The following is a 25649-nucleotide window of genomic DNA, read 5'->3' as shown; positions in this document are numbered from 1 at the left end:
TATTACAACTCATCGATTTCATCGATTAGAACTCATTGATTTATTGGAGTCATCGGTAAATATTATAATTTTGCGGCCAATTCTAATCCATGTATTCCACAAACACACAATTTCTGTACCCTTGTGGTGCAGAGCTAAGATCGACAGTTTTACTAATTTTGAAATTGCTGAAGAGATCTAGTCAACCAGAATGCTTATATTTTGTCATTTATTTTAACATATGAGCTTTCGATCTAGGAACTAGGTCATCTTCAGGGCTTTTGACAATATATGTAACAGTTTACATTACTGTAAGGTTGGTGCATGGTGAATCGTAAGAGTTCATAATCAGGACGGAAGATACAACCAACCTTATACTAATGTAAACTACTATATTGTCAATAAGCCCTGAATATGACCGGGTCGAAAGTTCGGCAAAATAAAAAATCATTACTGAAATTGGCATTATTCTATTCTTCGTACTAGATTATGAATCAGTCACCAAAAACAATGAACAATAAATCTGTTGTATCGTTGACATTTGTGCTGTACACGCATGCGCTGTTATGACAGATGCAGACCTTGGTCGTGGAAATAATTGACAGTGTATGTTAGTGACTTAACTATATATTTAAGTGAATGTGGAGAAAATTCTGAAAGTTTATCATCATTTTACTTTCTATTGTGTAGTTTGTCCAGCTTTTATAAAACTTTATTGTTTTTTAATCTAAGGAAAGTAGTGTATCTGGAAAGGTTAAAGGAGTGTCTTGTATAATAGACTATTTTGTTGTTATTGTTACTTTCTTAAAAATGCCTAGAACATACTTTCAAAATAGTAAGAAACTAATAAAAATAAATAGTCAAATTAGTAATAACAGTAATAGTAGTAATAATGATCTAAATTTCCCGTTAGTCTTACCCAAAATAGCTAGCTGTAATTACGTGAAACTGTCAGATTGTGTATTTTTGTTCGCCTTAAAACATCCAAGTCAGATTTATTTCAATGGTATTTTAGAAATTCAATGTATTTTTGGTGGTATCAATATATTTGGTTATATTTTAAAAGAATTTAATTCTAAAATTGTATATTCATTGTTAGATTCTAGTGCTTTATTCATACAGACTATAGAAAGTCCTAAAAATGCATCAATTGATTTCACTAGATACACTCATAATAAAGAAGATCTCAGAAAAATTGACACATTATTAAAACAAATTGAGCACAATGGTTGTTTGTTCACATTAAAGCCAGTGTCTAATTTAAGATATAATTTAGAACAACTTTTTATAAAAAATAATATATATTTTGTGCCAAATATTGTGAAATCTGCGAATGCCCTATCGTATTTTAATGACGTTGAATATTGTTTGAATTGTGTATTCGATTTTAATGTAGGTGAAAGGGTACAAAAGAAATTGATAGTTGATGCAAAATGGGAGAATTTCATTCAGTATTTGACAACAGATAACAGTAAGTACAATGATTTTTTTAAGAAGTTATATTAAGTTGGATCACCCAGGTGGATCATTATGATAATTTTCTCAAGGCAGGTTTGTTTTAGACCACGTTAGACAAATTAGATTATAGAACAAGAAATCAACCCATTTTATTAATTATAGTTCAAAATTAGTGCATAAAAACCGTATTTTTTTTTTTTTTTTTAATGAAAAACTTTGAATATCATTTTTATAATGGTCGATATAAACTTGAGTCCTCTGTGCACATATGCTTTCCTTGCATTTTTAGCAAAGAGTTGAGCCCTTTTTTGTTCTTCTTCCGAGCATAGAAGCAGGATGTATCGGCGCTGTTTTTTTCTGAGGTTACAAACTGCTTAAAGGCTCATCTGACGTGTGCTTTTAGCTTCTTTGCTAGACGCTCATTGCTCACATTCTGTTTCGTACTCCTTTATTAAGGGATTCTTAGTTCCTAGAAATCTGGTGCTTCAAAGATTAGTACATGGTATTTTGATCACTAATAATTCTACCCACTTTGTCACTCTTGGTGCTACTTGCGATGATGCCCATGTCTTCTTTGGAAGTTTCTTTGCATTTTCTTGTTTCATTTGCCGCAGCAATTCGTTTTCTTTCACAAAATGTCCTTCTGTTGCAATAACAACAGTCGGGTCCCAAGCTGCCTTGGATTTCATCAAGAGAAAGTAACTATCAACCGCAATCACACTAGTGGGCATGCCGAAAGCTAGGTTAGCTGCGCGTGCGCCATCTTGTTAATTTAGAGGGAATTGTTGGATATAAAGGTGCCTTTCTGCCCTAAATCGTATTTCTATGTGATGCTGGACTCTGCTCCCATACCATTTTTGGCCTTTTTTTTTTACTACTTTCGTGCCGGCCAGTAAATCTTCTCACATTCATTGATAGAAGCTCAGTCGAACTGGATTTTTTTTTGCTATAGTAGAAGGGAGGGAGGAAAGATTGCCTTGCGGTGGCTGCCTTGGAAATTTATATTCATGTGACTATATATGTATAATTTCCTGCTTCTCTCTCACTCTGTAATATATATACATACAAAATTTTATATGTAACATAATATATAAATATATTAAAGCATATTTTCTGATTGGCAGATGGGCGTATGATGGTGTGTGGAGGCAAAGGATTTGGCAAGTCTACAATGCTTCGTTATTTAATCAATAGCTCGTTAAATTTATTACCAAAAATAGTATTAATCGACCTAGACATCGGACAGCCAGTGATGAACGTGCCTAATCAGATTTCATGCCATCTTGTGACCCAACCATTGTTAGGGCCAAATTTTACACAACTTCAACCACCATTATGGTTAAGTATTTTTATTTTATTTTTTTCTTTAGATAGCCCAAATGCTCAGTTCAAGAATATGAGTGTACTGTAAAAAATAATTTTGTTATTAAGGGAGGGTTGATTTAAAGTTGGACTAGCTCAGAAGACTTCCTAGCATTTCAAATGTAAAAATTTTTAAATTTTTAATTTAACCATATTTCGAACAGTAAACCAGCACCAATATAGAATGAAATGTTTACGTTAAGCTGTAATTTTAGACAGCACTGGTTAGAAAGAACATTTGCAGCTGGACAAATGATTCAAGGAAAGAAATAGGAACCAAAAGAAGCTCAGAGGCAGCCGAGAATCGTTTTACTTTACTCACGATGAGGCTTTCCTTTTAGCACTGCAGCTTAAGTTGGTCCTCCCCTGTTATAAATGCAAGGGCATCAGAAATGAGCTCTAAGCAGGAGCATCTTAAGAAAAAGTGTTAAAACTTAGGGGCGGTTCATCTATGTTTATAGTCAAGCACCTTACCGAATGGGGTTATTAACTGTGCTTGAACTGTTCACTACATTGAGCCCACTTTAACGGAATTCATGCAGTCATATTGGATCCCGTACTTACCCTCTTACAGCTAGCTTCATTATTTTTAATAAGAGATTTATTACTCCCTTCTCAACTAATGTGTTAAGACTCGACAGCATTACCTTCTGCCTTGCAAATTGAAATTTAATTATTGTATTTACGTGGAACTCTATTTAATCACCTAATTGAACTATTAGAAAAATGTTTTTATAACGTATACATCATTCCAGCTTTAGAAAATTTACATGATAAAATTTAAGTAGAACTGGTCGACTCAAAAAATTAGATGGGTGGCAGTGGGCTAGCAATAGAACTTATTCGCCGCGCAAAGAAATATACCAGATGCGGTACGAACCCGGAAAGACGGGTGTGTTCATCCAAGATTTTTTTTTTTTTTAATTGTGGAAACCCAGGTATAAACAAAAGCAGATATCTCTTCCAAATATTTTGAACAAGAAACAACTGTAGCTCAAATAAAGATCTGTGGATAATACAGGACTATCTTTATTTACCTATTCAAGATCTGTATCACCATTATTAAATTTTTGAATGAATACTTTGCAGTCGCTGAGCAAAGACTAGTATTGCTGGATTTCACTAGAGCACAGAACTGCTCCGCCCTTACACACGTCCACTTTTTCTGCCTGTAGGGACATAGCATTAATAATTTGTGGTTTTCTGAAACAATACCATTAATTTCTATTCCAGGAGTATATTCATACCAAGTGTGAATGTAGAAGACTGTATGCTACAATATCTAGATGCATTACATAAGTTGTCTGAAATATGCGTGCAAGATGATGCCCTTAAAAATGCACCTTGGATTATCAATACCATGGGATTTAGCAGAGGTAAAATGTGTGGGGCAAATTGAAGATGTTTGGTTGCAATTAATGTCTATTACGATTGTTATCGTTATTATTATTTTACAGGAATTGGTGTATTGTTGCATAAAGCGGCAGTTAAACTGTTAAGACCAACCAATTTATTATTATTAAATTCAAATTTATCTAAATTTAAATTGCAAAATTTCAAAGAAAATTTATTTGGCAATGAAAATTTTAAAAATACTTTCAATTTAGAATATTTTCCGAATGAAGAATTTCCTTGTAATATTATGGAAACTATGGCACCGATCGACCTTTTCTTACAGACTTCTCATAACAGGTATGGACAATACTGTATCATTTATTGAAATGTCTCACCATGTAATTGACAAGCATAAGCATGTTAATATTCCTCAAAATGGTAGCATGTACTAACCTACTACCCATATAAAATAAAGGGAATTACAACTTGGCATTTTAACTTTCCCAAATCAGAAACATGCATTTCTACCTTCTATATCGTTACAACACACAGATCTAGAACATTTCCTCTAAAATGCAGCAAGTAAGTAAAATAGATCTAGTACCCATAAAATAACGGGGAAACTGCATCTTTGCATTCTAATTGTTTAAAGTTGGCCGAGGGTTTTAACGAACTTCAAACAATACTATATAATTATTTCACATAAATACAAAATAAGAATTAATGACTCATGACTCATAACATATTATATTAACGTTAATAATAATTAACAAAAGTGCTGTATAAATAGATGAAATAGAAATAGATGGCTTTTTTAATGGATAAATTGACAATATGCTAAATTTCCAAACCAACGTAATAATTTATTAACTTTAACAAAACAGTTCTTTACGATCCGACAAAGTTAGCTAAATATAACAATCCATATGCACGTAGCAGCATAGTTAACACTGCTTCCGGAGTGGTGATTAACTTAATTTTCCCGACCATGTTCCTCTTAGTTCGAATTAAAATTACTTCCCAGACATTACCGAGCAGTGACTGTAGGCCCGGGATACTCACTAATTCCTTGACTTAGTTATCTACACTACCATTGGTCTCGCACTTCGACATATACCATACACAACAAAGGCGATAGAGATATAGTGATCAACTTGAACAGTTGGCGATTTTGCAGGCAAAAAAGTGGTCAAGGGACGAGAAATAGTAGTAAAGAAAGTTGTTATTAAAAGCTAATCCTTTCCCTTGCCTTCAATTGTGTTTTACATTGCATGTTATATTTGCATGTGAAATTTCTAAATAATTAAGAATTACTGCATCAAAAATCTTACATACCAAGTGGATCAAGAATATTGTGTTTAAACTGTCACAACTGGATTTAGTAACTTGCCTCTAGACTGCCCAGACTAGTACCACACAGTTCTATTATTTATATAATACTAAAGAGAATTAGAAACTGACTCATAAGCAGCCCAAAGTCAGTAAAATGTAGATCTGCCATCCATTCAATTTTAAAGGAAGTAAAAACTAGCTTCTAAATTGCAACAAGGTAGTAATTCACTGGTCTATTACCTACTAGAAAGATGTTCCAAATTAGTAGTGCAGAGATTTGCCATCTTTTTAAAGTTGGGGTGAAGTAGAAGCTTATACCACAATTACGTTACAATGTACAAATCTGGTAATATTTCTTTTTTAGCGATCAGGTTTCTTCCAAACAATTGAGAGAAGCGCTAGAAGTTGTATATTTTGGAGGTGGATGTCGTCAGTACACTGTGTAAGTTGCTATTTTCTACTGAACATTCAATTTTGTGTTTGAAAGAGATGACTAAATTGTCATTTGCTTTCTTTTAACTGTCTCTTCCTTGCAGTTTCAAATACCGGGTTTTCAACGACTTGCAGCAAGAATGCAGCAACTCTGCAGAGAGAGAGGAATACTCTCCCGAAATATTAATTAAAAATTAGTCTAATAATGAATCCCCATTTACAGTGACTCACAAAAGTTTTCATACATTCCTGGTGAGCAGAATTAATGAGGCTATAATTTGGAAAGTAATAAAGTGATGAAAATGTAATTTTTCCCACTAAAATTTAAGTAATCTCGACAAAGAATCCATTTCGAAAAAATACATTCACTGAAATTTTTAGCCGCTAATAAATATAACAATAAAAAAATTTACCAGTTTTACCTCACAAAAGTTTTCATACAGTCAGTGTTGTCAATATTTGTTAATATATGACCTTTCCACCCCAAACAAATCTAAGATTCAATAAAATCTGATGCCAAGAAGGTTGAAAAGCGTAATCGACAATAAGGGGGGTCCATCTAAATGTTAAAAATATTTAAGTGTAAATAAATGTGCTTACCACGCACATTAGATAAGTGTGAAGTTTAGCGTATGAAAACTTTTGTGAGGTGGTTTTCGGTTTTATTTTTTAATTATTTTTAAATTTAAAGTTCAAAGAAAATATTTTTTTTAATTTGAATAAAGAGAGTCTACATCTTATTTATAATTAATTTTTTTTAGTTAAACCATTTTCCTTTAATTTTATCAACCGTATTTTTCTGGAAATAGATCGTGTATGAAAACTGTTGTGAGTCACTGTATATCTCTTATGTAAAATTGTTAAGCGGTGATTTTTTTTGGGTGGGAGGGCATTTGGATTGAATGTTAAGCACTTCTTTAAAGTGTCTCAGTTACAGTAGTTTCAGTGTCACTGAACTACCTACTCTACTGTAGATAGATAGTAACGTTTTAAATCAGAAGTAAGTTTTATGTTTTAAAAATTCATAAGAAAGATAATTTTCTAGACATGCTTCTAAAGTGCCTTAATTTCAGTTTACACACAGTTCTATTTATATAATAATAGTTCAGTTTAATCTGTTTATCGATTGCCGCGGAAAAGTGGCCACTTCACTGAACTTTTTTTAGTATCGGTGATTCTTTCGCAAAGTAGTTGCTTAAACTTTGCACGCAGTACAATGGTATGTGGGTGTATCACATTTGAAATAATTGGGAGATTGTGTGTTACAACGTTCAGTGTTAGCTTAATGAAGCTGTATGTAGAGACCTATGACTCTATAGGTAAACATTTGACAGTGCTTCTCTGCTAATTTTTTCAAGGCGAATTTACCAAAAGCGATGTAAGAAAGATGAATTCAGAGCAATCTTCTTTTTTTTTCTGCCTTTCAGGGGAGTGACTCTCAAACGATCCCCGAAAGGTAGAAGAAAAGAAGACAGCTCTAAGAATGGCATCCTGAGATGGCTCCAGCCTTTTATTCACGTGAACTTTTAGTTCCTTCATATAATATGTAGAGTTGCCTTGTAAAGCCTTTTTTTTCTGTAAAAATGTGAGGCTCTTAAGAAAAGTAAAGGTAAGTAGTCAAATTTTGTTAATTTTGTTGCTTGTTTTGCACTTTCCGGTGATAAAGGGCCAGTATAGTATGTGAAAGTGTGAAAGTACAGCATTATTTTTTTAAATAAGGGCTAGTACAGTATATGAAAGAATGAAAGTACAGCATTATTTTTTTAAATAGAATAACCTTAATTCTACCGTTTTTTGTTCTTTTAATAGACAAATCGTTGAAGATGTTAACTTTACAAGCTGTACTAAAAATTTAAAAAGAGATGCAGTTATCGGTTTGTGTGAAGCTGTCGTTTGCAGAGGATTTGGTAAGTAAATTCTATATATTTTCATGTATTTGGATGTAACAAAAGTCTTTAGGATTCAAAAATGATTTTTTTTTGTTAAGTTTTTTGCTGGAAATAAGGGTATCTTTTTCTACTGTTGAATCAGCACTTAGCTACAGTTCCCTACTCTTTCTCTGCTAACGTCGGGTAAAAATTTCAAACATCCTGTTTTTTCCTGCTTTATATTTGTAAACTTTTAAAAGGGGCCGTAAAGCAGAAGGTTCTAAGTCCAAATCCATAGTTTTTGTCATTTCCGATTGACGAAAAAATCCACTTATCGTAGTAAATTGCAATTTGATGAAACACCTTTTGAAGAAGAGCTTTACAAACGTAAGTCAGCATGTGGTTGGGGGGGGGGGGGGGTAAGTTGGTTAGATTTCTTCTGGGAAACGCATCGGCTGTACGTATCTGGCAGTTTTTAGGCCAATTCGTTTCTGGTGCTGGTGCGTAAGTGTTGATCCGTGAACGCCCTTAATATACTGAGCTTATTTTCCAGCTTATTTCACTTAAAACCTTTAAACCTTTTTAACGTGAGTAGCTTTTGGTGGATTTCTGTACCAGATAGATGAGCCATCACTAGAGTGGAGCTTACAGCAGCACATGCATGCCAGTTTCTTTAAACTTCTGCAAAGGGTTATAGGTCTGTATAGGTCGGTATTTTTAAAACTAAATTTATTTATTGCTTCATGGGTTGAAGATGTAAGTGTAATTAAGTAGAAACATAAATTCACAACTATAAGAAGTATAGCACCTTTTTTTCACTTGGTTATACTTAAAAATCATTCCAGAAATAAATGGCATCGCTCCGATACGTTGAGAAATAGTATAATAATTCTTTGGTTCGCGCAATAGTCTCATCAGTGCTATGAGATCAATTTTCAGAGGTTTATTACTTTTTAGTTTCTGAAACTGGTTGAAATTAAAGCATTATAAAAAGTATGGCATTTCATACATACTTTTTTTACATTATTCCTGGACACATATTCGTTGAGGCCACAGCATCAGTAATACATCTAAGAAGATTATATTTAATATTAAATTATGAATATTGAGAAAAAGAATGTAATTGTTAATTTCTATGCAATTAAGCCAACGAGAACGTTATTTTGACAGTTACATTATTTAGTCAAACATGGAAGATACCAGCAATAACTTGAAAACCTGAAATGCAGTTTAGAAACATAACTCTCTTACGTGTGAGATGTGATATAATTTTTTAATGTAAACTTCCTTGAATTTATAGAATTAAGTTTTTGAAGTCGTGTAGGTGCTTGAATAAGCTAATCCAAGGATATTTTGGAATTAATAGTCCCAGGGAAGGGATTAGCTGTGTGGTTAGCGTGATGGATTCCCACGCGAAGATTCCGGGTACGAATCCAGCTGCTGGCCCTTAGGTTTTTCTCTTCCTCTAGGAGCTTTTCATACCTCACTTTCCGGTAATGAACAGTGTTGTCTGTAACAAGATAGCATTGTCCGAAGGCCGGCAATATCCTGGAGGCAGCTCCAGGCGCCAATGGTCTCAGATGTTCACGCGCTTTAAATTAAAAAAAAAGAAAACAAATAGGGGTCTTTATTAGATTTAAGGAAGTTTTTGCCAGTGGTACAGAGACAAAGAAGAAAAAAAGCACGAAGACCTTTCTGACTTCCTAGCATGTATAAGTATGACGATCAACCCTTATACAACTGCCCTACCGTACAGTTTTAATACTAAAAGAATCATTCTAGTATGCTTGCACTGTTACGTTGCAGGTAAAATTGTGAACATCAGTGGGAACTTGGTAACCTTAAGAACACCGATAGATATAAAAAGCATGTTTGAAAATTCATGTTTAATTTTGAATTCAATAGAAAAACAGTCAATCAAATTTAAAAGTATATTGAGAATTTCTAAAGTGAATACCACAAGGCAATCCGGAACTAAACGGACTTTCTGGCATCAACCTATTGTTTTCCCGAACAAACGGCTGTACAGCACATACAAGTTGTTAAGTGTCCAATTATACTAATGGAATATAAAAATATACATCTTTTTTTATATTGTGTTTGTTTATATATTTACCTGCTTAACGTGAAGCCTATAAAATCTAATTGGCAGTATGTACAAATGTAGAAAGGGTTAAGTCATTGTTGTCCGTCAAGTTGGACTGGCCACCTCCGAATTTATCAACGACTTTTTACACAAAGTTTGCGCTGTCGATCTGCAAAATTTCATCGTTTGTCCCAAAATTAGAAAAGAAAAAGAAATGTAAGGGACACCCCACTTTGAAGTCAAGTTAGAATGGCCACACCAATTTATTTTAAAATTTTCTCTTCCACTAATCGTTTTTGCCTGCAATTAAGAAAGTTATTAAGAATAAAAGTGGCCAGTACAACTTGATGTCCAGTAGACTGAACTACTCCAAAAGTGTGAACCTTGTCTATCTCATAAAACATCGCAAATACTGAGGATCTGTAAATTTTCAAATCTTGGTGATACACATGCAGCGCAAATCTCTTAAGCTGCGTTTAAAATTTATTGTGTATTATATGTAACACAGTAGTATGTTAAAATGTGCATAAACAAATTCATTCTTATCTATGAAACGCTATAGCGCACATTTATGAAAATCTTAATTTCTATTTGTAAATATATACCAAGTACACAGCATTCAAGAGGTGTTTCAGGTCCGACCCATGTAAGTAATTTTTTTGGCACATTTACAAATTAGGCAAAAAAATATAATTAAAAAAAAAGTTTACGAATTTATGAAAAAGTGTGGTGAGAAAAGAGAATATTATTAACTAACAGTATTATAAATTGCATTGAAAAAGAGAATCTAGGGTGAAAAGAAATTTGCCTAGTAATTCGATCCTTCATAGCAATCTCTTCTCTCAGACGCTCTCTCATCAAACATTTAGTTTGCGGGTAACGCCAATACTCATACTGAAATGTCACAGCTAAAAGCTGGTTTTGACCTAGTAAATTTAGGATGCAAGTACAACAAAATAATTATATTGCTAATTGGCAGTTTAATAAATACTGAAGAGAGTGAAGTGTAAGGGTGGAAAGAAATATGAAGAATTCAAGAAAGAAATAAATATTTCTAAAATAAGTAGCTTAAGAGATAATTGACAAAAACATTTTGTCGCTTATTATCTTCTCTGAATGGCATGCAATCTGTTCTCAAATGGTTATTAAAACAATCTGTTATTTTATTTACGATTTCAAGTTTCCTCTAATGAAAAATACTAATTGGAAATCCAATATTGCAATGGAAGTAGAAATATTGTTCTTTCTTAATAAGGGAAATATTATTAAAATACATAATTTCTAATTTTTTAGCGATTCTAATACTAAGACTACTTATTGTGATAACAGAACCAGTAAAAAAAGTCACCAAAAATTGATTAAATTTCACTTTGTTTGGTAACATTTTGAAACCTTCACTGGATCGTTAAAAAAAAGTTACCGAATTATTTAGAATTATTGAGAATCAGTCAAATTAAAAAGCACAATAGGATTTAAATTAGCTTTCTTTTTCTACAATACTTTGTACAATCTTAAAGATTGTGACACATGTTAAAATTTTTCACAAACCTGGACTTTATACCTTACAACTGTTACGCTAACATCTTCTGTACATACATGTTAAAGCTGAAGGGAGAACAGACTACATTAACTCGAAAAAAGGAAAGCGCCACTGTAATGTCCTATTATGTGTAAATGTTTTCACATTTAAGAATAAAAATAGGAAATTTCCCAAAAAACAATAAATCTGGAGGCTCTCAATGTAACCTTCTTCTTTCCCATCTTCCAATCCCTAAAAGATTCCTCGTACTAGCTCTCTTTGTTCCTCTGCACATTGATTGGTGTTTAAAAGTTTCTCAAAATAGTCTTTCCAGGTTTCCGCCACACTCATAGTATCACCAATTAGATTTCCTTCTTCGTCCCTACAAGCTTTTCTTGGTTGAAAACCTTTAAGTTCTGGGTAAGACTTTAAACTGTGTCCTGGGAAGCATACATGAAAGCCGAGGAGAAAGCAAACTGTCAGGAGAAGGGAACTCCGAAATCCAACCGTAGGGTTGGTTAGGCTCTTAAGGTATGGTAACCAGCCAAGGAGAGCGAAACATCGAATCTAAATGACTTGGTCCTCCAGGTAGGGAGTTGGGCGTAGGGCCAACATCTCTACTCTGGAAAAAGAAATAAGTCAAAATAGTTTCGAATCCTAACACTGTGAATAGCCGGACGGATTTTAGACAAAGGCGCGTTAAAGGAAAATTGTTGTATTTAGCTACATGGAATGTCAAAGGTTTGGGTCAGACCGGGGATGTAGAAACCTAAAAGAGGACTGAACACATATGCGATGTATGTGGTTTTGGAAGAGTTTAATTGGAATAAGATTGAAGACATAGATCTCGATAAATACACTATTATAAACAGCGGTCATTAGGGCGGGTTACATGATAAAAGAAGTCATTAAAGTACCTGCTGTTGCATTATAAAGAAGTAAGCGAGAGGATATATGTGATTCGCTTTCAAGGGAGATTTTTCAATGTCACTTAGAGTGTTCGTAATCTACTGAAGAAAAATGAGTTAGTTTTTATGAGGATTTTTAGTCCATATTCGATTTATTGCTACATCATGAGGTAAGAAATATAATGGAAGATTGAACAACCAAAATTGAAAAAGATACTTTTTTTTTTTTAATGATTTAAGGCTCGGCAACATCTGAGGTTATTGGCGCCCGGAGCTTTTTTCAGTACACAGCCAGCCTCCGGACAATGTTCTCTCATTATGTCCATCACCGGACATTGAGCTGTAAGAAGCTTCTAGGAAGATAACATCAAAGGGCCTGCAGCTGGATTCGAACCCAGGATCTCTGCGTAGGAATCCAGTACGCTAATCGCATAGCTAATCCCTTCCCTAAGGCGACATATTACAAAACTAAATTTTGAATTTATTTCTATGAATTAAAAGCCCCATTATTTAATTTCTGATTTTTTTTTAGTTGATTAAAATTAAATTAAAAATGCATTTAATTTGAACAACTAATTTTGGACTATTCATTTGTTTAATTTTAATCATGATTAACGATTAACTGTCATTTAATTTCATCAGGATCTGAGGTGTTATTGATTCGAAAGAACTACTGTCTAAGTCAACTTTGAAAAATTATTCAGTGCAAGAGATGGTTTTGGGTTAGTATTAGACTAATTCAGAATGCTAACATGTTTGAAACTTATGTTATGGTTTATAAGCAGCCGTAGTCAAGGCGACCATTGGATGAAAAGTAGCCTATGGGGCGGAGGTGTATAGTTATAGATGAAGTTCAGTGCTAAGTTATGCTTCTCGAACTGACAAGAGTGGACTACACTCTAATCGGCCTTACTCAGCCAAGATGTATGAAGTTATTGCCAAATGCGGGGCTTAAAAGTATTCAAAAGGTACTCAGCAACTTATGTTTATGGCACCTTCTTTAAAGGCACTTTTTATAATTTTTGGCAAGTTCTTTAGAATTGAACTAGGGCTAAGCTTCTTCTATCACAGCTATGACTGGAATTTAAAGTGGGGTAAAATGATTTTATCCAAATTGTCCTCATCGAATAAATACCGTTTTAACACCACCCAACGCCTGCTATTTAAGTAATTTCGGTCGGTAAATCTACTTCTCATCACGATACTACGAACAAATACGAATTGTGGTAGCGGCTCATGATTACCAATTAGCAGAAAGTGGGCATGTATTGCCGAAATGCCTTTTGACCAGCCGTCTTACTAGTAACCACTTCTATGACACGTCACTATTTTCTTATAGAAGGCGTGTGTTATTTTGAAGAGAAGCATGCAAGTTTGGATTATAAAGCGGCCTGTAGAGATGTATCCATAATGTAGCACTATCCTACATTTTCGTTTTACATTTCCTCTAGGGTGAAAATAGCCACGTAACCATCAGTTTTTGCCTTCCTCTTAGTTTTAGAGCATCTGAAGCAGTAATCGTGATTCATTCGACAGATTACAGCGTCATCAATTTCATATGAAAGCCTCTGATCCTTCTTTTTAAAGCTTCGTAGCACCACTAATTTAATTTAAACCATCAATTGAATTGAATTTGAAGAGGACGCAATATGGCTCTTCACTAAGGATTAATATAATAGATGTTCGTGTCGTAAGTGCCCAAGTTTCGAAGTCTAGAGAACCACAATCATTAAAAGTTATTTTATATAGTTCTATTTTTAATTAAGGCGCTTCAACAAATGAGATCATTGATGTTTGGAGCCAAGTTTTGGTGCAATGCCCGCTCTGGACATTGTTTCTTATTACAGAAACACTAACTTTCACCGGAAGCCGTAAGAGGCTTTCAAGAAGTGGAAAAGTAATGGCAGGTGGCTGGCCTCGAATCCAGTGCACTAACCAAGGAACTAATTTCTTCCCTTATGGCCAAATTGTATTACAGGTTGCTGCAGGAGGTATAGATGGCGTGCTTCAAGTCTTCTCTTTTAAAAAAGGTGAAATACAAATGATTTTCAAAACTCTACCCAGTGAAAAGATCTCTTCATTAGAACTTGGAGGACCTTTAGGTTTGTATTCCATTTCTTATTTACGTTATTTCACCACCATTTTCATTTTATTTTTAACTGATATGCAATGTATTTACGTAGGTGGCCTACAAGACAAGATATTTGTCTCGACGAAGAATGAGGTCCGCGGGTATACAAAGAAAGGCAAAGTATTTTTGGGTTTTGATACCAATTTAACAGAATCTATAAATTCAATGTGAGTTATTATTTTTTCAACGGTAATATTACATTTAGAGGTCCCTTGATTCTGAAATATATATCATTATTACTGGCAAGTCAATTTATTTTTTTGCCATTTTCTTCTGGTAAAGTGGCTGCCACAATTTTGTATTTAAACTCTGTATACACGCTAGTTAAAATTTATTTTAGGTCCTGGTGGATGTGGCCGGGGTGAAGATTGGCCAGTCCTCCAAAGTACATTCTGTACATTTTTACCTCCTATGAAATTAATCAGGAGTAAATATTTGGCCCCTACAATTCTGCAATCTTAGAAGATTTGCAATTGAAAGGAAGGACAAGATGCTGCTATTGAACTTCCCGATTTCAGTATTCTGAGCGATTCTAATAGCATTAGAATAATAGAGTGTTACAATGAATATCAGTCATCAGACATGTTTCAAATAGTTCAGTCTTATAAACATATTCCTTGCTAAAGTAAGAAAATTGCTGACAGATTCGAAGAAGAAACTTTTGGATATCAGAAATGAATGCCAAAACTTATCCCTTGTTTGATTAGTATATTTCACAGTACATGCTTCTGCCCCATTTTAGTGTACGGTTATATCAGCTAAACATTGTTACAGTTAAAATGCATTGCGCCAAAATTCATCAACAATTTGAAGAATATCACTTTCCTGGTAAATAGCTATTGTTCTCCTCATAGATTATCTAGTACTTCACACAAAGAGGGCCCTTTTAACTTGCCTACTAACTATATACATGTAGACCCATAACTTTAGTTTGCATTTTTGTTCATAGGGCATTGATTTTATTGGGGTTTTATATCTCTATATTGAGTATTTACGTAATATAAGCCGTTCACTGCACAAATAGATTAACTCCACTTTTTGAAATATCTTAAAGTGTCAAAGCACATGATTCAGTCATAGCTTTTTATATTTACAATAAATTTCCTAAACAATAAAGATTAATACCATCAAAGGCCATTTTCATTGACTCAGTGCTCTAATGTAAATTGTTTCAATAATTCATCTCAAATTCAGAAGAAGGCGCTGAATGATAATGGTAAATTGGTTTGAATTAATATTATAAACGGAATTTTCAAAGACCATGTATATTATTTCATCGCATTTCTTAACTTTTTGTTCTATGGAGTTATTCGAGTTGTGTAGTGAACGGCGACAAAAAACATTTATTTCAGAATAAAAATTCAACTGTTTCTGTTATATTCTGTAGCAAAGTTAGATTGGCTGATTTGAATTTCGGTTGCAGGCATGTCAGCGGAAGTGACCTCCTAGTGGCCGGAACTCATGTCTACAACCACTTTAAAGACTGCAACGATATGAACTCGTACTTAAGTAGCGATACAATAAATGATGTAATCGCACTGTCAGTTGACAAGGTTTGCACCAATACAGATAATATTAATCGGGATGTATACATAAATAGATAAATTAACTAAATTCTAAATAAAAATTAACTTGAATAATCTACATTGTGAAAGATCTAACTAAGAGGCCTCTCTACATGTATATTTATTACCACTTGAAATAGACAATCTAAGTTGCTGATTTTTTGATGAGTGCGGCAAGCCAAGCCGAAGCACAGTTACTCATAACTGTGTCTAAAGACAAATTAACTGGTTACTCAGAACTGCAGTGTCTAAAGACAAATTAACTCCAAATTATGGGATAGGTAAAAAAGAGATGTAGATAGTGGCGCATGTATATACCTCATCATGCCGCCAATAGAGGCGCACGTACGCCTCATCATGCCACCACCACAATACAAACGTCTCACAAAAAATCCAAGTAAAACTACTGAGCACAGAACTGGCAGGGTTTAAAAACACGGATAGCTGGCCTAATCCTCAATATGGGAAAAATAAGAAGGTGATGTAGGATAGTGGCCCATGGATTTAGTCTCAACAGGCCGTTACTCAATACAAATTTGCAAACTTCTCTCATATCATGCGCATCAACAAACACATCCCGACAAACTTAAGATAAAATTGAAGAATCTGATAGCATTAATTGTCATTTAATCAATAAATAATAACTTCATCGAAAGAAATTGGAGCGCAGGATTTTTTAAACTGTGCAGAAATGATATGAGTGCGGGATCCAATAGCTGGCAAGAAGATTTACAACAAACAATCGGGTCTATTTGCCATATTAATAAATTCATACTACACAATGTTATATATATATTTTTTAATTGAAAACGATCATTTTATGTTCATTTCACTAATCTAAAAGGCCTGTTGTGATAAGTATTAGCAAAAATTAATTGTTTAAAGAAAGTTTTGCGAAATAATGAAAGAGAAAGTGGTATGAATGTTAACACCAGTTTTACCTTTTGAGTTTATCGTCTGACGCTGTGTTTTACAGACTGGAAGATTGACTGCCATCTTGGCGTGCGAAGATCGAATGTTACGCGTGATTGACAAATCAACTTTATCGTTCAGCGCCCCTTTATCAAGCCCGCCGACCACAATAGCTTTGCTGAATAACGACGGAGGCGACACAGGTGACAAGGTGGTCTATGCTACCCAGGATGGGCAGTTAGGCCTAATCCACGTCACCAGGTAATTCATGTAAAAGGGCAAACAGTGCAAATCATGTATGCAACGAGTGGATCCTATATAGATTGGAGTGTGTGCTTTACGATTTGGTCAAAGCGATTTCAAACTCATAGGCAAACTTTGTTTTAGCGAAGAGTTCTAGGCCTAATTGTTGCTTTTTACTTGCAGATCCAAGTATAATTGGAAGTGGATAATACCAAACAATAAGGGACGCGAAGGTGCCCGGACACTCGCTTGGCACGATATAACCAAAGATGGTACCCAAAATTTGATAGTCGGTCGAGACGATGGTAGTATTCAGATTTATGGTGAACCTTTAGAGCGAATCTCTGACATGGATCCATTGATTGAACGATATAATTTTGTAAGACTTCACAAAATATAAGAAACTAAAATAAGAAATTCCTATTTCTTCAGAAGGGCTTTACGTCCAACTAACAAATTAGGTACCGTGGGCGTAGGTGAAAAGCAAACATTCTCTACTATAAATTTATTTATTTGTCATTATCCATTAAATAAAATTCAAAGCCTAGGCCGGTAATCGAAACCAACACCACAATACTTCTTAGCTTTGCTCTACCATGGCGCCTTTAAAAATGCATATTAAATGTTGGTTGTAAGCTATTGAGCTTACAATTATGAGAGCACTCAGGTTACACTAGTAAGAGCCCCACATTTTGAAGGTGCTTTGAATGAACGATGAAATAAAACATTACGGTTAGGGCTCATATATTCAGACCCAGCTGTAAACCTCGCACTACCTAGTGCTGCTCACTGTGACAATTTATTTTTGGTTTTGTTTGTAGGATATTAACGCCAGTGTTGCTCAAAATGTTATCTCTGTGGTCTGGAATAATTAAAGAAATATTTTCCAGGACTGGTTCATAAATATACATAGTTTTGTTTGGAATACATCAACACAAAAATAAGATGCAATGTTTAATACTTTTTCGGTCGCGTATGGGTGCATTGTTTTCAGTTACGCATTTCTAAATACAGTTAACGACCCCAAAAAAATGATATATTAATTCCAACCAAAAATCAAAGAAAATTTTACCAGTCGAACATCGAATTTTATGCTTGAAGTTAAGAGTATTTTTAAAGAGTCAACTCGAAATATTGTTCTCATATTGTAATGCAATCAAACGTGTAAGAGAACATTTCCGAACCTTTCAAATAAACCTCACACCTCATGTGTGCTCTAGTCACTTGTGCTCATATTTACCAATCAAATATAATATAAGTGGTGTTTAAAATATTTGATTGTTTCAAAATACAGGTTTGCAATGAAAGCATTACGTCAGTGCAGGGTGGTTGTGTTGGTAACGCTGCTTTTGATGAGGTCATCGCGACTTCCTATACAGGTATTTTTTTCCCTAATGTAGCGTTTTGAAATGGAAAATAGTTATATATGTATGATTTTTTTTTAAAGGCGATCCTACGCTTTCAGTGATAACTCTACAACCAGCAGCAAAAGAAGGTCTTAGTTTCACTGGACATTTTGACGCTCCTAAGTACTCACATATATTTCTAAAACATTGCAGGTTGGTTGTTTGGCTTGACGACTGAAGTTCTTGAAAAGCAGGTGAGCCTCGACACAAGCAACTCTAACGTCAAAATTAAACTGAGTCCCGAAGACAAACTAAAAATTGATCGACTTAAGTTAGTATCACTCCACCAGATGAAGGGGATTGCTAAATTTGAAAAACACAAGCATTACCAGTATTCATACTTTGATATGGTACTTAATAATTGTACTTTGTGCAGGAATGAAATTGAAGGCATTGAACGTACTGTGGTGAAAGAAAGAGCGAGATACCAGCTGGCCACGCAGGAAGACTCAGTTGGCATTTCAGTCATCCCATACCTAAATATCAGCGATAAGGTAGGCTTCTTCTGTATAGAAGGCAGAGAACACATGAATTTGCTGTCTTATTAGCTTCCGGTAGTAGAAGAAGGAGGAAAGTGCTGTGTTAGACTGATGGTCTGTAATACCCTGAGAGAGAAATGCTACGACGTTGCCAAAGTTCTGGGCTACATTATCAGAATCCAGAAAATTCTGTTTCCTTTACAGATGACTCTCATCAAAGACGAATCCTTATTTCAACTGACCATAGAAATGGAGACGGCCATCGACAACATCTTGCTGCAGTCAGACGTGCCTATCAAGTTGCTTGACGTGGAGAAGAATTCAGCCGTTGTAAGCCTTAGTGGCTGCGAACCAAATGTAAGAGTAAATTGTTTTTTTAAAAAATACTATATACTGTCTGAAAGCGCCCTACTTTTTTTTAAATTGAATTCATACGTAACTCATAAAAACATGCCTTTCAAGTTTACACTTAAGTACAGAAATATTTTTGCCCATGACAGAGTGGAAACAAGGTCGTCGCAACATATCGTTGCCAAGTGAATACCACCAAGGTCAGTCTAATCATCGAGCTTGGCACCGAGTCTGGTACTCTGGTCGTATATGTGACTCCACATGCTCAGCCTAAAGCATGCCATGTAAGGACTTATATTTTGAAGCATTTAGGCCACTACTTCAGAACTCATAACTTTGATAACGCTAGGTAAGCCCAAAATAGTCGGGTGAATAATAAAAGATTTGCTATAGGCAATCAAATTATGATCAGGAATTTATGAAAAGTCTGCCCTGTTGAGGGAAGTGATCAGGAATATTGGCGTTTCTGCGAGAACAATCTAACAACAAAACAACACACAATACCGTCTCACACAGAGAGCTCATATAGGCAATTATTTGGGTTTAGCGAACCCAATTTATAGCTTAGCCCTTTTGCCATTGTTGGTACATCTTGAGGGAGCTTTTTTTCAATTTACTTATAGAGTTCATTACGGGAAGGGTAGAGCTAGCTCCAGGGATGGTTCCTACCTCTCCTCCTACAACTTCCTTGGAGAAACGATGTGAGTTGTTTCATTACCAGAAGGGGCTACAGGATGAATCTCCTCCTTAACTCTGAAAATGCACAATACGAACTTTTCTAAACTAGCACACTTGCAACTGGAAATGTCATTTCAGCACTCATTGACCTCAGTAATTTCACCCAATAAATCCACTTTCCTCCAAATTACACTACCTTTGTTGAAATGTACATCAGCTGAAGTTTTTTTAAAAAGAGAAATGATGTATGCATTCTGCAGGCGGCCAGTTGTAGTGTAAATTCATGCAGCACTTTTTTTACATCTTCTTTATATTTCCTACTATATAGAGCGGACTGTTGCTGTGTCTTTAGACATTGTACTTATAAACTAAGTGCATCAGTACTTGAGCTTAAATTCGACTCGATAGATTTTTCTTAAAGCCTTCAGTGTGGCTCTTGTATGAGATTTTTTTTCCAAGGTCCGAAACGTAAACATTCTTCGCTTAGATTTTGCACACAGCCAGGTAGTACTACCACTTGTACTAAGTCAACTATTTGAAATAGGACTTATGTATGGAGACTCTTTCTACTTTTAAAATATTAATATATTATGTTGCCTGTAATTAAATCAACTAAACAAAAGTAGAAGCATGGATTTTTTTAAGTACAGAGTATTTCTTTAAATAGAGGTAATGACTTTTACGTATACACTCATTAATGTAGACTATTTAATTGCAGGTCAATTAGTACGTTGATTTTAAAGGGCAGTTTCAGCATGGCTGAAATTCACAATTGGATTGCCAAATGTTTACCAGAAGTGCCGGAGAAGATTCCTATCTCGGATACGGTTACCTATCACTATATGTCGTCCTTCATTGAAACCATATTGTTTTGTACATACACGTAAGTAATATGTGCATCTCTTTTTTTCCTCTTGTTTAAAAGGGTGCTTTGAAAAAATAAAAATAATTTTTTTTCAACTAACTAGTTTTTTCGATAAGTGTAGATATTTGAACAATGTGTTATTTTATCCTGGTAAAGTTTATCAGTTTTAAGTAAATTTTTGCTTAAGTTTTACAGAACTTCTTTTTTTATTATATTAAAGAATACACAAAACCCCAAATTAGTGTACATTTCCAATTCAATTGACTGTGTCTAATGGGTTACTGGGTGCATGTGTGTATGTCGTGTAGTGTAATGCCGCAAAGGTGGCTACCGCGTTAAATTTATAGTTTAAGGGAAAAGCGATAGCTTCTGAATCTATTTCATTTCATATTGGCTTAATTTTAAATTTAGTAGGACAGTTTAATAATAAATTGTTGACTAATTAATCAATAAATATTTTTATATTAATTAAACATGTTTTTTATTCACATAAATTATACTTCTTTCATAAACCTAGATGTCCAGATTACATAAACTAAAAATCATTCCCTAACAGTGGATGAAATCACTACTACAGCCGTTACTTTATAGCTGTCGTTAGTCCACTATTTTCTGGGCCAAGAAAACAGAAAAATGGCAATTTTTGTGACTTTTTTAAAATTGGGGTAGGATACTTTATGTTTTTACTGTTGAATCCGAAGTCTGTACCTTTCTTCGCCCTATCAATAAAAACGAAAAAAATCTTGTATTCGTTGAAATTATTAAATTTTCTTATTAAAAGAAATTTGCCATTGTCAAGAAAAAAAGAAGCAGTACGCTGATCAAGTAGTACTTCTTGCACATAAAACACTGCATAGTTTCGCCTGCTGTGCACTTTTTTATAGTACTGGCTTAAAGTTATAACATGCGATAAAACAAGATTGGTTTTTTTTTTTTAAAGACGATAGCAGTAAAACTGACTATTTGAAGTTGGATGTAGTATGGAGAGGTAAAACGAAAAAATATTATAATATGGTGTTCATGTGTAATGGGTTTAGAATAAAAGGAATTTCTTTTGTTAGAAAAACACTATGTTCTTTATGCCACATTATGTGCAGCCTGTTGGGAGATTTTTTGATGACTAAGAAATATTTTAAAAGAAAAAATGACTTAATTGCACAAATATAACTGTCAATTATAATTATATATTTTATATATAAAAAAAACATGTGAACTTAAATTGTATTTTATATCTAAATCCTTAAAAACTTACAGTTTAAAATGTTAAGTATAAGGGTTGATTAAACGCCAAAAGGTACACAAATCAGCAAGTACCCAACATTTCATTAATACTTCATTGATATTATTTAAGTAATTTTACTGCATTAATTTTCATTAATATTTTTTAGAATTTATTAGATGTCACAGACCCTTATGCTGGCCATTTTCATCTACAAAATATTTGTTCAAGTAGCATACCATTTACTTAAATTGCTTGACTGTAATATCTATTTATCTATAATAATAAAACTATTGATTACAGGTGAAAAAGAAAACGTTATAAAATATATATATATATATATATATATGTATAAGGCTAAAAAATTCATAAACTTTTTAAAAAAATGCTTACACCAACATACATCAATGATTTTATTTTATTTATTTTTATTTTTAAATAAAAATCGTCGGTTTAAGTTCATTCTTCGATTAAAGTAATTGTTATTTTATGTAGTAGTCAAACGTTTATAATAATAGGTAATAATTAATCTGGCTTTATCGTAAATAATATAGTTTTCTTCAATAAAATTTTCAAACTAGGTATTCTTCTCACAATGTTGTACATTTGTAATATAAAATTAATAAATAAAAAATGCATACTTTTTAGTTCAGCTAATTATTCCAGTATTTTACTATAAGTAAAATTAGAAGGACTAAATTAAATTAAAATTGAGAAATGAATAATTATTGTTGAATAATCTACTTGTTATTAACTGTGTGTTATTTGGGCTCACGAATATTTCGGTAAGACAAATTCAAGACTGAAATATTGTTTTAGATCCTCCGTGATTCAAATTTAAACAGTCTATTTTGTAAAGTTACATATCTGCTTTACACATTTTTTTAAAATTTAGAATAAGCAATACTATTATTATAACTTGATAAGGTGTTAAGTCGGAACCGTAACTACCACTGGAGAGATCTTTTTAAAGAATGATTATAGTTGCGGTCCCTAAACCATCCTCAATAAAAATTTTTTTGAAAAAGCGTTTTGAATAAAATAGGAAGGTATTTGTAAGTAAATAGAAAAATTAAACTGCGATTTCAGTACTTCCTTTTAAGAGGAGTAAGAAAAATAAACTGCGAATATAGTACTTCTCCCTAAAAGGCAAAGAGACAAAGATTTTGAATCGAACGACAATTCATTGATGTAAATCGGTTCACTCATTTATAATTTAACGATTGCAGTACTTCTTCTTAGTAGGTGTAAGGGCACTTCACAGCCACGTAGAGGAGCTTTAATCACTTCTTCGTGCTAAATTTTATCAAAATCGGACTAAGGGTTATAGAAATATTGGTAATAATAGTTTTAGAAAGGGCCTTATTTGGGTGGGGCGAATTCCCCTCCTTATAAGGCACAGCGTCGAGGCTTTCAAAGTGCAAATCTGTACAAAATTTCGATTCGAATGACATTTCAATCATGAAAATTGGTTCACGTGTCGATAATTTGAAACGATTGCTATACTTCCCCTTAATAAGTGTAAGAGCAGATCGCCGCTTTAATGTTACGTAGGGGAGCCCTAGCCCTATCATCCTACCAAATTTTATTATAATCGGGCCAAGATTTACAGAGTAATTAGTAATAATAATTTTGGAGGGGTCCTTACATAAAGAAGGCTAACTCCTCTTCCATTCGATGTACAGCGTCGAGACCCCCAAAAGGCACATCTAAATAAAATTCCGAATCGAATGATACCTCATTCATGAAAATCGGTCCACGCGTTTAGGCGCTACGTTGATTACAAAAAAGGTAACAAGAAGAAGAACAACAACAAAAACAAGAACATTTTTTGAAAAAGCGGTTTTTGCTCATTTTCGGCAACTTTTTTCTCGAAACCTATTAGATCTGGGTTGTTGCAAAAAAAAATACAGTTATAAAGGAGGGTTTGCCCTTTATTTTAAAGAAAATTTGGGATTTTTATCTTTTACAGAAAAAGAGAAAAAAATTGTCAAAGTTGGGTGTTTTTTAACGTTACGCTTTTTCGTGCAGTTTTTGACGATCAACCCTTATACAACTGTCCTACTGGACAGTTTTAATTCACATCTGGAACTATACCCATTTTTTAGTTAAAATTAACTTCATAAATTACCATAAAATTAAATTCCTAAAGCAGTGTTTACTTTTCAGACGTGGTGAGGCAGTCTTCAAGTCAGACAACATCACCACAATATCTTCACTAAAGGACTGCTTAACTAGGCAGGCAACCATGAAAAAGATTCATCTGGATATATCGTTCGGTAAGCTTTACTTTATGCTCAATAGCTAAGTCCTTCACAAATATGTTGACATCAGAAATTTTGTTTCAGTTCTCAATGAAGAAAGCGTAAAAAACACATTGAGCCTTGCTTATCCATTCTTATCAAACGGTCTACGATTAAAACACGAAGCAAAATTAATTGAAGCTTTAGAAGGAATTGAATTAGCTGATAACGAATCGATTAATAATCTAACAGAGTATTGTTTGAAATTGGTTAAAAGTAAAACAGTGCAATATGGCCCAAAACAGGCAAAATTATTGGAAAGGACACAAGGTTTGCGTTAATATACAACAATCTTGGTCGTTATTTGTTCATTGAATGCAGGTCAACATGCAGTGATTGGTCGGCTGCTGGTGCACTAACAGTGTACTTTTGTCACACTAGACTTGGCTCTTGAGACTGCTCGCAGAGGCAAACTAAAGTTTGATTGTCTCGAAGCACTCAAGGCAGGCCTGCCAATTCGCAAACACTAACCTAATCTTTACCTAGCAATTTATGAGCAAATAAAAGGTTCATTTTTCTATTTACAGATTTCATTCTAAATCTGTTCAATGACTGGTGTCGCTTCAAGAATATAAACAGAAAACTGAACCTGATTAAATTGAAGGAGAAACTGTCAGATCGCTTGTGCACACTGGAAGAGCTGCAGCATCTCTTCCATGCAGACACAGCCGTCGAAGAAGCTTAACTTGTATTAACTAAAGAAAATAAAAATTAACTCTTGTATCTTCTTTACTCAATCCTAAAGATTACCCTTAAAATATGTTTCCAATAATAACACCACTAGGAACATTTCTGTGGGGTGCAGTCGCCTTCAGATATAAAGAATGTATTTGAGACTGAAGAGAGTGTTTACAATTAGTCATTGAAAAATTTCATGTTGAATAGGAAAGCTAATTAATTACTTGGTTGTAACGTAGCCAGAGTCTAGAGTGTCTCAGTGATGAGTAACTTGTTATAAAAAAAAACTACTCTCAACAGTTAATGGTTTTGGAGTTTGGAGTCCTTCAAATATAGAAATGTAGTTGTATGTCCAGATAGGTATCAGTATAATCCCTTACTTACATTCAAACTAAAACCAAGTGGTTTAGTGCGTCAATAGCCAAAGTCACTTTAATTGATTTCTTAATTTTCAAGCGATTATACTAGTAGTTAATATGATTATTATTGAGCGCACTTCACAAGAGCGACTTTGTTTTCTTTATTTGGATCTTTCATTAT

The 25649-nt window shown here is 33.9% G+C and overlaps 2 protein-coding genes across 8 annotated transcripts; both read left to right on the top strand.

Annotated features, from left to right (window-relative positions):
* Nucleotides 1-240: 240 nt before the first annotated feature.
* Nucleotides 241-9860, top strand: LOC141459346 (polynucleotide 5'-hydroxyl-kinase NOL9). 3 transcript variants are annotated; one of them, XR_012461450.1, is made up of 7 exons: nucleotides 241-1450; nucleotides 2562-2775; nucleotides 4033-4175; nucleotides 4257-4491; nucleotides 5831-5908; nucleotides 7326-7805; nucleotides 9573-9722. XR_012461450.1 is itself a non-coding variant. In XM_074138343.1 (7 exons), exons 1-7 carry the CDS (start codon nucleotides 790-792, stop codon nucleotides 9827-9829), a joined length of 1686 nt encoding a protein of 561 aa, XP_073994444.1. In that variant the 5' UTR covers nucleotides 244-789; the 3' UTR covers nucleotides 9830-9860. The 3 variants fall into 3 exon arrangements, 1 of the variants encoding a protein (XP_073994444.1); XR_012461451.1 differs by lacking the exon at nucleotides 9573-9722 and having other exon boundaries at nucleotides 7326-7507; nucleotides 7708-7787; XM_074138343.1 differs by having other exon boundaries at nucleotides 244-1450; nucleotides 7708-7805; nucleotides 9573-9860.
* A 2969-nt stretch (nucleotides 9861-12829) lies between these two features.
* On the top strand, nucleotides 12830-25154 carry LOC141459344 (BBSome complex member BBS7-like). Of its 5 annotated transcripts, none has more exons than XM_074138338.1 (15): nucleotides 12830-13001; nucleotides 14258-14381; nucleotides 14463-14577; nucleotides 15834-15963; nucleotides 16952-17148; nucleotides 17314-17509; nucleotides 18425-18509; nucleotides 18690-18807; nucleotides 18913-19030; nucleotides 19220-19372; nucleotides 19516-19715; nucleotides 20763-20927; nucleotides 24298-24407; nucleotides 24477-24701; nucleotides 24959-25154. In XM_074138338.1, the coding sequence occupies exons 2-15, from the start codon at nucleotides 14321-14323 to the stop codon at nucleotides 25114-25116; spliced, it is 2031 nt and encodes a 676-aa protein (XP_073994439.1). In that variant the 5' UTR covers nucleotides 12830-13001; nucleotides 14258-14320; the 3' UTR covers nucleotides 25117-25154. The 5 variants fall into 5 exon arrangements, with proteins under 5 accessions (XP_073994439.1, XP_073994440.1, XP_073994438.1 ...); XM_074138337.1 differs by lacking the exon at nucleotides 12830-13001 and adding an exon at nucleotides 13058-13247; XM_074138339.1 differs by lacking the exons at nucleotides 12830-13001; nucleotides 24477-24701 and adding an exon at nucleotides 13047-13247.
* The last annotated feature ends 495 nt before the right edge of the window (nucleotides 25155-25649 follow it).

Source organism: Rhodnius prolixus, unplaced genomic scaffold (assembly GCF_049639745.1).
Source record: "Rhodnius prolixus isolate KJV_2025 unplaced genomic scaffold, Rpr scaffold_11, whole genome shotgun sequence".
NCBI classification, from domain to species: domain Eukaryota; kingdom Metazoa; phylum Arthropoda; class Insecta; order Hemiptera; family Reduviidae; genus Rhodnius; species Rhodnius prolixus.
This window is presented reverse-complemented; position numbering and strand designations above follow the sequence as displayed.